The sequence below is a fragment of the Gorilla gorilla genome, chromosome 20 (genome assembly GCF_029281585.2).
Source record: "Gorilla gorilla gorilla isolate KB3781 chromosome 20, NHGRI_mGorGor1-v2.1_pri, whole genome shotgun sequence".
NCBI classification, from domain to species: domain Eukaryota; kingdom Metazoa; phylum Chordata; class Mammalia; order Primates; family Hominidae; genus Gorilla; species Gorilla gorilla.
The window spans coordinates 56,351,924-56,364,200 of record NC_073244.2 but is presented as its reverse complement, the minus strand read 5'-3'; the positions used below and the strand labels follow the sequence as shown (position 1 = coordinate 56,364,200).

Here is a 12,277-nt window from a genome sequence, read left to right as displayed (position 1 = left end):
TAGTGAGCTGAGATTGCAGCACTGCACTCCAGCCTGGGGGACAGAGTGAGACTCTGTCTCAAAAAAAAAAAAAAAGGGCCAGCTGTGGTGGCTCACGCCTGTAAACCCAGCACTTTGGGAGGCCAAGGCAGGCAGATCACGAGGTCAGGAGATCGAGACCATCCTGGCTAACACGGTGAAACCACGTCTCTATTAAAAATATAAAAATCAGCTGGGCGTGGTGGCGGGCCCCTGTAGTCCCAGCTACTCGGGAGGCTGAGGCAGGAGAATGGCGTGAATCTGGGAGGCAGAGCTTGCAGTGAGCTGAGATCGCGCCACTGCACTCCAGCTGGGGGGACAGAGCGAGACTCCGTCTGAAAAAAAAAATCCTATTTGCTATAAGTTCTCCATTCTGAATTTCTAATTCCAAATGAATGAATAGGATAGTTCAGGCCCTGTGGGGTTAACATTCCTTTTTTTTTTTTTCTGGGATAGGATCTCACTCCGTTGCTCAGGGTGGAGTGCAGGATCCCAGCTTGCCGCAGCCTCAACCTCTTGGGTTCAAGCAATCCTACCACCTCAGCCTTCTCAGTAGTTGGGACTACAGGCAGGCACCACCATACTTGACTAATTAAAAAAATTTTTTTTTTGTAGAGAAGGGGTCTCACTGTTTGTTGCCTAGGCTGTTCTCAAACTCCTGAACTAAAGCAATCCTCTTGCCTTGGCCTCCCAAAGTGCTTGGATTACAGGTGTGAGCCACCGCGTCCTGCCTACAGTCCATTTTTAAGGCATTTTCACCTCTTTCTCTCTCACCTCTTAAGCAATCTATCAGGAAACCCTGTCACCTCCTTCTTCGACATTTATCTAGTTAGACCACCTCTGGCACCTCCCCAGTCCCTGCCCTGGTCTAATCCACTGCCACTTCCCACCTGGAGGACTGCAGTTGTCCTTGTGGTCTGTTCCTACGCACAGCCAGAAGGATCCTGCTAGAAAGTGCAGAACACGCCCTCCTCTGCACAGAGCCCTCAGGAAACAAGCCCAAGTCTTTTCTGTTTTTTTTTTTTTTTTTTGAGACGGAGTCTTGCTCTGTCTCGGGCTCCTGCCTCAGCCTCCTGAGTAGCTGGGATTACAGGTGGTGGCTACCATGTCTCAAAAAAAAAAAAAAAAGAGAAAGAAAAAACCCTCTCAGGCTGGGTGCAGTGGCTCACCTGAGCTCAGGAGACCAGCCTGGGCAACAAGGTGAAAGCCCGTCTCTACTAAAAATACAAAAATTAGCTGGGCATGGTGGCACCCGCCTGTAATCCCCACTACTTGGGAGGATGAGGCACGAGAATTGCTTGAACCTGGGAGGTGGAGGTTGCAGTGAGCCAAGATCACACCACTGTACCAGCTTGGAAGACAGAGTGAGAGAGTGAGACACTATTGCCAGCTTGGGCAACAGAGTGAGACTCTTGTCTCAAAAAAAGAAAAAAAAAGAAAAAAGAAAGAGCCCTCAGTGGGGCAGGGGTCTCGGGGGAGAGGCGCCGGGATCAGGGTCGGGGCTGTGGGGACGGAGGATGGCGAGATTGGAAACACACTCAGAACTTGGAATGGGAAAGCAGGACCAGCGGTGGGGGTGACAGGGAGAAGCTGAGAGGGTTGGGACTTGGAGGCTGACAGGGCTGCGGAGGTAAAGGGGACAGGGGTGAGGGCCGCTGCCCAGACGCTCTGCATGTCAGGTGGAGGCAAGGGAGATACAGCCAGGAGGTTGGTCAGCCTGGAGAGAGCCCCCATCATCCAGCACACTGCTAGGCAGGGGCTGTGCCATGAACTTGGCCAGGACATGGCCAGCACCATAGCCAGGGGACTGTGGCCATGGAACACCAGCCTCCCTCAGTGTCACTGGGCAAGCCAGACTGGTGACAGCTTCATGAAGTGTGAGCTGGGTCCCCAGACACACTTCCTCTCCCTGTGGACTGCACCTGCAGGCTTCCTGTGGTGGCAGAGTGGAGGCTGCCCAGGGTGTAGGGTGAGCCCATGGGAGAACTATGGGGACAGACACAGCTTGAGACCCCGAGATCCAGGGATGGGTAGACCAAGGCAGCGAGGAGGGTGCAGAGTGACCTATGGAACCCTGGAGGAGAGGTTGGGGGCTTGGACTCCTGGGTCTGAGAAAGGAGGGGGCTGGGGGCCTGGATTCCTGGGTCTGAGGGAGGAGGAGCTGGAGGCCTAGACTCCCGGGTCTGAGGGAGGAAGAGCAGGGGGCCTGGGCTCCTGGGTCTGAGGGAGCAGGGGACTGAGGCTGGACCCCTGGGTCTGAGGGAGGAGGGACTGGGGGCCTGGACTCCTGGGTCTGAGGGGGGAAGGATGGGGGCCTGGACTCCTGGGTCTGAGGGAGGAAGCACTGGTGGCCTGGACTCCTGGGTCTGAGAGAGGAGGGATGGGGGCCTGAACTCCCAGGTCTGAGGGATTAGGGATGGGGGCCTGGACTCCTGGGTCTGAGGGAGGAGAGGCTGGGGCCTGGGCTTCTGGGTCTGAGGGAGGCGGGGCCTGAAGCTGGACACCTAGGTCTAGGGGAGGAGGAGCTGGGCTCGTGGACTCCTGCCTGGCTGGCTCCCCAGGGCCTGGCTTCCCCCGCAGATCTATAAAGCACAGCGACCCACCCTCCCATGGCAAGGCACATCGGGACTAGAGAAGGCCCTTGAAGGCCAGAGGCTTTGAGTACTGGCCTCAGCTGCTGCCTCAGTCACCTTGTCAGTTAATTAATTGTATTAATCACAGTGCCCACCCCCCACAGCGGAAATCCAGGAGCTGGTTCAGGGAGTGAGCAGCGGCTGCAGCAGCTAGGATGTAGGGCTGTCTGTCTGTGCCTGGATTTCTGCACCTGCCCCCTGGCCTCCTCTAATCCGTGTGTTTTGTTTTGTTTTTTTGAGATAGGATCTTGCTTTGTTGCCCAGGGTGGAGTACAGTGGTGTGATCTCAGCTCACTGCAGCCTCAACCTTCCTGGCTCATGCGATCCTCCCACTTCAGCCTTCCAAGTAGCTGGGAGTATAGGCGCACGCCACCACCTTTGGCTAATTTTTAAATTTTTTGCAGAGACAGGGTTTCGCCGTGTTGCCCAGGCTGGTCTCGAACTCCTGAGCTCAAGTGATACACCTGCCTGGACCTCCCAGAGTGCTAGGATTATAGGCATGAGTCACCATGCCCGGCTTCTTGAAAGTCTTTTAATGGTATCCCTGCTGTCTCTTAGCGTCTCTTATCTGTGTCTTCCAGGGCCTCTTCTATCTCTCTCTGTGTCTAGTTCTTAGGGTCCCTGTCCCTCTGTGTCTCCAATTCCCAGGGTCTCTCTTGGGGGACAGGGTCTTGCTCTGTGGCCCAGGCTGGAGTGCAGTAGTGCAATCAGGGCTCACTGCAGCCTTGAACTCGGTTCAAATGATTCTCCTGCGTCAGCCTCCCAAAGTGCTGGAATTACTGGTATGAGCCAATGTGCCTGGCCTCTGTCACTCTTATCTGTGTCCCCCAGAGTCTCTGGTCTCTGCTCTGTGTCTCTTATATTCTCTGTCTCTTTGTAACCGCTTTATTGAGACATTATTCCCATACCATACAATCTACCCATTTAAAGTGTACAGTTCAGTGGCTTTTGTATATTCAGAGTTGGCCATCCATCACCCGAGCAATTATAGAACATTTTCATTCGCCTGAGAAGATACCCTGTCCCCGTTAGTCACTCTCTTCCTCTTTCCTCTGTATGTCTGACATCTCCGGTCTCTTTCTCCGTCTGGGTCTCCCTGTGTCTGGAACCTGGCTCTCTGCCTCGATTCCTGGGGTTCTCTTCTCACAAGCCTTCTGATCTACGTCTCTGTTTCTGTCTCTGACTGTGGAGTCTCCCTGCCTCCTGGGTCTCCAGTGCCCTGTCTCCCCATATCTCTGACACACCTTCTCACAGCCTGGCCCATCTTGCTGGGTCCCCTCTTCTCCCCTTCCTGCTCCATTTGTCAGCACTGCTGGGACATTAAAAATGTAACAGCGTCCTAGGCAGGGGCGGGGGAGCTGGCCCATGTGCCCAGCTCCCTGTCTCTTCTGTGTTCATCACTCCCTGTGGCCCCCACATGTCGCTGGCCTTGAGGCCCCCTGTACCCTGACCTCCGTGGGTCACGGCACCTCTGCTGTCCCACAACTGGAGTCTTTGGGGCTCCCTGCCTGTCACCAAACCCCTTTCCTTTTCCTGTCCCTGCCTTCATCTGGTATCTATGTCTAGCTCCCTTCCCCCACCCTCCCCCGTCCCATTCCAGTGTCTTTCAGCCTCATCCCTGTGACGGTATTTCACTCCCCCCACCCTGTGCCGGCATTTCACTCCCCTTCCATCCTCTGATTCCATTCCTAGACGTGTCTCTGACCCCATTCCTAAATCTGTGTCTGACCGCTTCCCTCTATTGGCCTCTGTACCCATCCTTGTAGCTCCAGCCTCTCTATATACCCACCCCCCAACTTCTCCTCTGCCCAGTTCCCCTTCCCTAATGAGAGGAGACAGCCAGGCTGCCGTCCCTCTGCTCCCCTCCCCCTCCACTACGTGGGGCTGCCTGGCGGACATGGACACACGGATAGGCAGGGAAGAAAGCTGGGGGAGGGGAGCCGGCCCAGCTGGGGGCCCAGGTGGTGCACCGGCATTCCCCGAGGAGGCCAAGCGGGGGAGGCAGTGGAGCTAGACAGGTATACAGAGAAAGACGGAGAGGAGAGAGAGAGATGGGGAGAGGAGAAGAGAGAAAGAGCTTGGAGAGGGATGGAGAGAGAAAGGGTGAGAAACGAAGAGAGATGAAGAGAGGGAAAGAAAGTGAGGGAAGGAGGAAAACAGGGAGGGGGAGGGGAGAGAGAGAGAGAGGGAGAGCGAGCACATGCCAGCCGGCCAGCCAGCGGACAGCAGAGGCGAAGGATTGGGGTGGGGGGTTGTCAAGAAAGGGGCCGACAGCTCCTTCTCCAGGTGCTAAGAGGTTTCACAGGGAATCAGTGGGGCCTGGGAGCCTTCCGGATGGTCCGCAGGGAAAGGATTGTTATCTCAATTTTTTTACGAGGGAGGAAATGGAAACTCAGAGGCACTTCCTGGAGCCCACCCCCGGTGCGGGGCTCTGAAGAACCGGAGCCCGGCTTCCCCGGGACCTGCTGTGAGACCTTGAGAAGGCTGCTTGCCTTTGCTGAGCCTGTTTCCTCATCTGTAAGATGGAAACAGAAACAGGACCTGTTTCCCAGGGCAAGCTGGAGCCTTCGGTGAGATCATGCACCAAGCTAACAGTAGGCTCAGGGTCTGGTGGGTTCGGAGAATTCACCCAGAGGTGCCAGTTCTGATCTCATCTGCCTATTTCTGCCTGAAGGGAGAGGCAGGGGATGGAAGCGGAGTTCCCAGCTCTGGGTCAAAGCTGGGAGGCCAGTGAGAGCCATCCTGGGGGAAATGAGGCCAGAGAGGTGGCCGGGGTTCCCCCAAGATCCCCCTGAGCTCTTTTCTGCGCAAACCCTCGGGAAACTCTAGCATCCCAGAGTTTGTCGCTGGGAATACACAACCGGGTCACCTGCAAGGGGCGGGGCCAGCGCCTCTTTCAAGGGTTCCCTCCCAGCCCCTCCTTCCCCAGGGGGGCCGCTCTCCTCCCCTAGTGGGGTGGATGGAAGGACGCCAGGGGGTCCAAGGCATAGCAATGGGAGGGACGGGGGATAAGGGCGGCGGCTCCATTCGTCCACCTCCTGCTATGGCTCTGAGGACAAAGGCGCTACCAGAGGATAGATAAGGTCCCGAAACCGGGGAGTCCGGAACCCGGAGCCAGGAGCGCCCGCCCCGCCCCTCCCTGGCTCAGCGAGAGTGAAACCAGGAAAACTTCCCCGGCGACGTCTCCGTCGCCCCCGACCATTCACAGGGAAAGGGAGGAGTCTCTCAGCCTCTGGGACTCGGGGCCTCCCTTTCTATCTGGGACTCAGGCGACTGAGACTCCAGCCTCAAGACAGAGCCTTCGACCCTTGATCATATCTGGAGCCCAAGAGACGGGGCCCGCTGCTCGCACTTCTGTTTGGATCTCAGAAGACGTTCCTCTGCCTACAATTAAGTCTGAAGCCCACGAGATCGAGTCTCCTGTCCCCCGGTTCTGCCGGGAACCCTGAAAACGAAGCCCCCTGCCCACAATTAAATCCAGAAGCTACAAGTTTGATCCTCTCTCGCCCCCAGTTGTACCTAGATCCCAATTAGACTTAGCGCCTAGCCTCCATTCTACCAGGGACCCAGAAGACGGAGCCTCCGGCCCCTAATTTTTCTGGAGTCCACGGAGTCAGAGCCCCCAACTCCCTGAGGTTCGGGGTTGGAGCTCCGAGCTCAGGCCCTTCCCCCTAAGTCGCCAGAACTCTTATCCTTCGCCCTCCAAGGGACCCGAATCAGGTCCGCTTGTCCTCAGTTCTCTCCGGGCCTCAGACGCCCAAGCCGGGAAGAAGGAAAAATAGGGGAGGGAGGTGGTCTCGCCTCTTCCTCGAGACCTTACTGCGGTAGGTGGGGGAAACATTCCCCACATTCCTGAGAGGGGTAGAGGAGACAGAGACCCAGATCCGGGTGAACTGCTCGGCGCGGGGTGGGGAGGGGGCACCAGGCCTTCCTGGGATTTAACCCTTTCGGCGCGGGAATCCGAGAAATGGGGAGGGGGACAGACAAGCCGGCGTAGGATGGGCAATTGGATTAAGAAGGATGGGGGTGGTGGTGAGAGAGATGCAGAAAGGAGGGGTCAGAGTCTCCTCGAGAGAATCGGACGTGTAGGGGGTCGGAGTCTGTGGGGCCAGCCAGGAAGGGGGCACGCGAGAGGGGGCTCGGGGAGCCGGGGGTGGGCGGGGAAGGTGTTCGGCTTCCCCAGCTCGGAAGGTAAGGTTGGAAGGGGTCCGCGCGAGGGCAGGGGGCCGTCCGCTCGTCTCACCGGTTTCCAGGAGCAGCAGCAGCAGCAGCAGCGGCCACAGCAGCGGCGTCGGCGGCGATCTCGACGGCAGGAGGGCAGCGGCCCGGGCCATGGAGGGCCCGGGAGGGGACTGGGCCCGGCCGGAGGCCCGCGGGCCACTCTGTGGGGGCCGATCGGCTGGGCGGGCGAGTAGGTGCCTGTGGGGCTCCGGCTCCGGGCCGGTTCCCGCTGCGCTCTAGCCTCCCTGTTCTGCTCTCCCGGCCCAGCTCTCCCCGCCCGGCTCGGCACCCCCGGCCCCTCGCTCAGCTCCGGCGGTTCGAACCCGCTGACGTCACAGGATCCACCCGCTGCTCCCCCGAGTCAAGCCGACCCCGGCTCCGGCCCCGCCCCCTCCTGGCGTTCTGACCCCGCCCCCCGGATTCCACGCCTGTTCCTCCCCGGGATTCCATTCTCGCTCCTCCCCAGGATGCTAAGGTCGCCCCTGCCAAAGAATTCTGTCTCCTTCGCTCCCGGCGTTAAGCCACGCCCCCTAAGGTCTAGCCACGCCCCCTCTGCTCCCGAGTAGGTCCCGCGCCCGCCCCCTGCCTACTGGCCGCCTCGCCAAGGTCTTGCCACGCCCCCTTCGGCCCTTCCGGCCGACTCCGCCCCCACCAGCCCCGCCCCTACCAGCCCCGCCCCTCGCCCTAGCCGGAGTTCTCTCGGTCTCTTAGCTCAGTCCGTCCTGGCCTCTGTCCCACCCACAGTTCGAATCCTGCCCTTTCCTGCCTGCCCGGGTCCTCTCATCACAGTTGCCTGAGGCACGTGGGGCCTTACGGTTCTGCCCCCAGCACGTCCCGGTTGCGCGACCTCCCCGCAGGTCGAGCCCATCGCCCTGAGCCTGTTTCTCGTACCCTCGTGCGTTTCTAATCTCTGCCCCGAACTCTAGGTGTCGCTGCACTCGTTTCTTTCTGGATTTCTCTGTCTCTCTTACGTGTCTTTGTGTCTCTCTCACTCTCTTTGGGTCTTCTTCTCTGTCCCCGTATTTCTGCCTCTCTGGGTCTTTCCGTCCTCATGCTTCGGTGTCGCTCTGTTTCTGGTCTTCCTTTGTCAGTCACTGTTTCTTTATTTCAATAAAAGAGACGGGGCGGGGGGGCGGCGGGTGGGTCTCACTATGTTGCTGAGGCTGGCCTCAAGCGATCCTCCCGGCTCGGCCTCCCAAGATGCTGGGATTACAGGCGTGAGCCACCAAGCCCGGCCTGTCTATCACTGTTGCTGGGTCACTTGGTCCCCATGTCTCTTTCCATCCTTTGACTCTGTCTCTGTGTCTCTCTGTCTCTGTGTGCCTGTCTCTGTGTGTCTCCTTGTGTGCCTCTCTGTCTCTGTCTCTATTTCCGTGTATCTCTGTCTCTATCGGCCTGTCTCTGTGCCTCTCTTTCTGTCTCTGTGTGCCTCTCTGTCTCTGTGTTTCTCTGTCTCTATCTCTGTGCCTCTCTATCTCTGTGCTTCTCTGTCTCTGTCTCTCCGTGTGTCTCTCTCTGTCTCTATCTGTGTCTCTCTGTCCCTGTCTCTTTCTCTGTGTCTCCCTCTCGGCGTCTCTTGTCTCTGCGTGCGAGTCTCTCTCGCTGTCTCTCCGTCCCTGCTCTGTTCTCTGCTTCCTTCCCTCCCTACCTCCCTGCGCGCCCTGGTCCTCCCCTCCCAACACCTGCTCCGCGCCGCCTTCTCACCGCAGCCACCCGCCAGGGGGCAGCAGAGACCGGCCCCCGCGCTGCGCTGGCCCGGCCGGGCTGGGTGGGGCTGGGCTCCAGTCCGGCCTCCGGACCTGGTCACTCCCCGCGTCCTTGTCCCACTTCCCCTATCTCCCCAGCCTCCTCGCGTCTTTGTGTCTCTCGCTCAGACTCGGGCCCTTTGTCTCTCCCAGCGGCTCGCCCTCCTCCCTACCCCCACCTACCTCTTCGCATTCTTTGGGCCGCCCAGGGGGAGCTGGTGAGGCCGCGCCGGGGGGCGGGGTGAGGGCGCGAAGCGGGAGGCCGGGGGAGGGGGTGCCCCGGAGCGCCAGTCTGGGCCCAAGTTCGTCCAGGGCCAGGAGGCGCCGAGCTGCTCAGCTGGGGGCAGGTGCTTGGGGGCTTCTTGCCCTAGCAAGAGGACCACCTAGGCTCGCCCTCCCTTCCACCTGCCACACACCTGGGCTTTCCTCCCCAGAAGGACTAGGTTTCAAGTAGCAGAGGCTGTTATCTCTCCGCATTCGAGTCTTAGTCATGATACTTTTTTTTTTTTTTTTTTTTTTTTGAGACGGAGTCTCGCTCTGTCGCCCAGGCTGGAGGGCAGTGGCGCGATCTCGGCTCACTGCAACCTCTGCCTCCTGGGTTCAAGCGATTCTCCTGCCTCAGCCTCCTGAGTAGCTGGGATTACAGGCGCGCGCCACCACGCCCGGCTAATTTGTGTATTTTTAGTAGAGACGGGGTTTCACCATGTTGGTCAGGCTGGTCTCAAACTCCTGACCTCCTGATCCACCCGCTTCAGCCTCCCAAAATGCTGGGATTGCAGGTGTGAACCACCGCGCCCGGCACTTACGATACTGTTAATACATGTAGTCAGCACTTACCATGTGCCAGGCACTGATCTAAGTGCACTGCGAATATTATCTCATATAAGCCATGCAGCGCCATGGGCGATAGGGAAACTGAAGCAGAGAGATGAAGTGACTCACTGAGTTACAAAATGGCAGAGCCAGGGCGGGGCGCCCTGGCTGATGCCTGTAATCCCAGCACTTTGGGAGGCTGAGGCGGGTGGATCACTTGAGTTCAGGAGTTCGAGACCAGCCTGGCCGACATGGTGAAACCCTGTCTCTACTTGGGAGGCTGAGGCAGGAGAATCGCTTGAACCCGGGAGTTGGAGGTTGCAGTGAGCCGAGATCGCACCACTGCACTCCAGCCTGGGCAACAGAGTGAGACTCAGTCTAAAAAACATAAAATAAAATAAAAATTAAAAATAAATAAAAATAAACAAAATGGCAGAGCCAGAGCTGACTCTTCTAAGCACCTTATTTCTCTTAGTTAGTTCCTCACAGGGATCCCATGAAGGGGACACCATGGTGATCCCCATTTCACTGAAAAGTAAACTGAGGCACAGGGTGGTTGTTTGCCCCAAACCACCCAGCAAAGACACATAGCAGGCCGGGTGCTTCTTTTGGGCCCGGATGGTCTGTGCTCTTTTTGTTTTTGAGACGGAGTCTGGCTCTGTTGCCAAGGCTGGAGTGCAGTGGCGCAATCAATCTCGGCTCGCTGCAACCTCCGTCCCCCAGGTTTGAGTGATTCTCCTGCCTCAGCCTCCTGAGTAGCTGGGATTACAGGCACGCACCACCACGCCCGGCTAATTTTTGTATTTTTAGTAGAGACGGGCTTTCACCATGTTGGTCAGGCTGGTCTCGAACTCCTGACCTTGTGATCTGCCTGCATTAGCCTCCCAAAGTGCTGGGATTACAGGGGTGAGCTACTGCACCCGGCCAGTCTGTGCTTTTAACCTCCATGCCATGTGAGCTCCAGATAGCTTGTGTCTCAGGCTTGGCACAAACTGGGTGTGAGGATGGCTGGACAAATAGGCGCACACATAATAAATGCATAGCAGCTACAGCTACTCGGGAGGCCGAGGTGGGAGGATCACCTGAGCCCAGGGAGGTTGAGGCTGCAGTGAGCTGTGATTGAGCCACTGCACTCCAGCCTGGGAGACAGAGAGATTTTGTCTCTAAAATAAATAAATACACAAATAGGCCTGGCGCAGTGGCTCATGTCTGCAATCCCAGCACTTTGGGAGGCCAAGGCTGGCAGATCACTTGAATTTAGGGGTTTGAGACACGCCTGGCAACATGGCAGAACCCCGTCTCTTAAAATATATATAATAATAAAACAGTAAAATAAATAAATTGTGCTTAATTTATTTATGTATTTAATTTTGAGGCAGGGTTGTGCTTTGTCGCCCAGGTTGGAGTGCAGATCTTGGCTCCCTCTAACCTCAAACTTCCCAGCTGAAGGGATCCTCTGCCTCAGCCTCCTGAGTAGCTGGGACTACAGGCATGTGCCACCATGCTTGGTGCATTTTTTTTTTTTTTTTTTGAGATAGTCTCTGCTCTGTCGCCCAGGCTGGAGTGCAGTGGCGTGATCTTGGCTCAGTGCAAGCTCCGCCTCCCAGGTTCATGCCATTCTCCTGCCTCAGCCTCCCGAGTAGCTGGGACTACAGGTGCCTGCCACCACGCCCAGCTAATTTTTTGTATTTTTAGTAGAGATGAGGTTTCACGGTCTTAGCCAGGATGGTCTCGATCTCCTGACCTCGTGCTCCACCTGCCTCGGCCTCCCAAAGTGCTGGGATTACAGGCGTGAGCCACTGTGCCCAGCTGCTCGGTGCATTTTTAAATGTTTTGTAGAATTTGATTCTCGCTTTGTTGCCCAGGCTGGTCTTGAACTCCTGCCCTCAAGTGATCCTCTCACCTCAGCCTCCCAAAGTGCTGGGATTACAGGTGTGAGCCATCGCGCCTGGCAATAAATGTGCTTTAGATCTCTCTGACTTTCTCTCCCCAATCTGAGGCCAGGTTTGTGGACCAGGACCTCTGGGCTTTAGTGCCAGGCTTGCTACTAACTTGCTTTGCAAAATCCTGGGACCCCCGTTTATCCATTGAACAAAAGAACCAGTCCCCAGGGAGTCTTCTTCTAGGAAGGCCTCTAGCACCTCCTTTCTCCTGGCCTACGAATGAGTGGGCTTAGCTCTCTCCTGGCTGTTCTTTGTGAGCAGGGATGAGCCCAGGAAGAAAGCCCCAGGAGGCTGGCCATGGTGGCTCAAGCCTGTAATCCCAGTACTTTGGGAGGCCGAGACAGATGGATTACCTGAGGTCAGGAGTTTGAGACCAGCTTGGCCTACGTGGTGAAACCCTGTCTCTACTGAAAATACAAAAATTAGCAGGATGTGGTGGCGGGCGCCTATAATCCCAGCTACTTGGGAGGCTGAAGCCGGAGAATCGCTTGAACCCGGGAGGCGGAGGTTGCAGTGAGCCAAGATTGTGCCACTGCACTCCAGCCTGGGCGACAGCAAGGCTCTGCCAAAAAAAAAGAAAAAAAAAAAAAAGAAAGAAAAAAATGCCCCAGAGGTGTAGGCTGGAGTTTCACACCCTTGGGTCACAAGCATGAGGCTGAGCACCAAGTTTGTTGACAAATGACTGGGTGGGTTCCACGCCCGCCTGGGGAGTTGACTTTTAGTGTCAAAGAGTCCCAGAGGTGGCACTTCACTGAAGAGCCATAACCACCAGGAGGTAGGGGCATAGGTAGGGGCAAAGGCTTCCTGACGGAGCTATGGAGCTGATGCCAAGTATTTTACCTGCCTGGCAACCTTTCCTTTCTTTTAGCAGCAGCAGCTCCCCTAACCACTTCCTCCCCTCAGT

At 57.0% G+C, this 12,277-nt stretch overlaps 1 protein-coding gene across 4 annotated transcripts in view; it reads right to left on the bottom strand.

Moving 5' to 3' along the window:
* Positions 1-7,288, bottom strand: part of NECTIN2 (nectin cell adhesion molecule 2) — a 42,901-nt gene extending 35,613 nt beyond the window's left edge. Inside the window, exon 1 of one of the 4 annotated variants that reach the window (XM_004060936.5) lies at positions 6,895-7,288. In XM_004060936.5, the coding sequence (XP_004060984.4) occupies positions 6,895-6,985 (91 nt within the window). In that variant the 5' untranslated portion in view covers positions 6,986-7,288. The remainder of the gene's footprint in view (positions 1-6,894) is intronic. The other 3 variants (XM_004060937.5, XM_063701443.1, XM_055369704.2) reach the window with 3 other exon arrangements.
* Between the last annotated feature and the right edge of the window lie 4,989 nt (positions 7,289-12,277).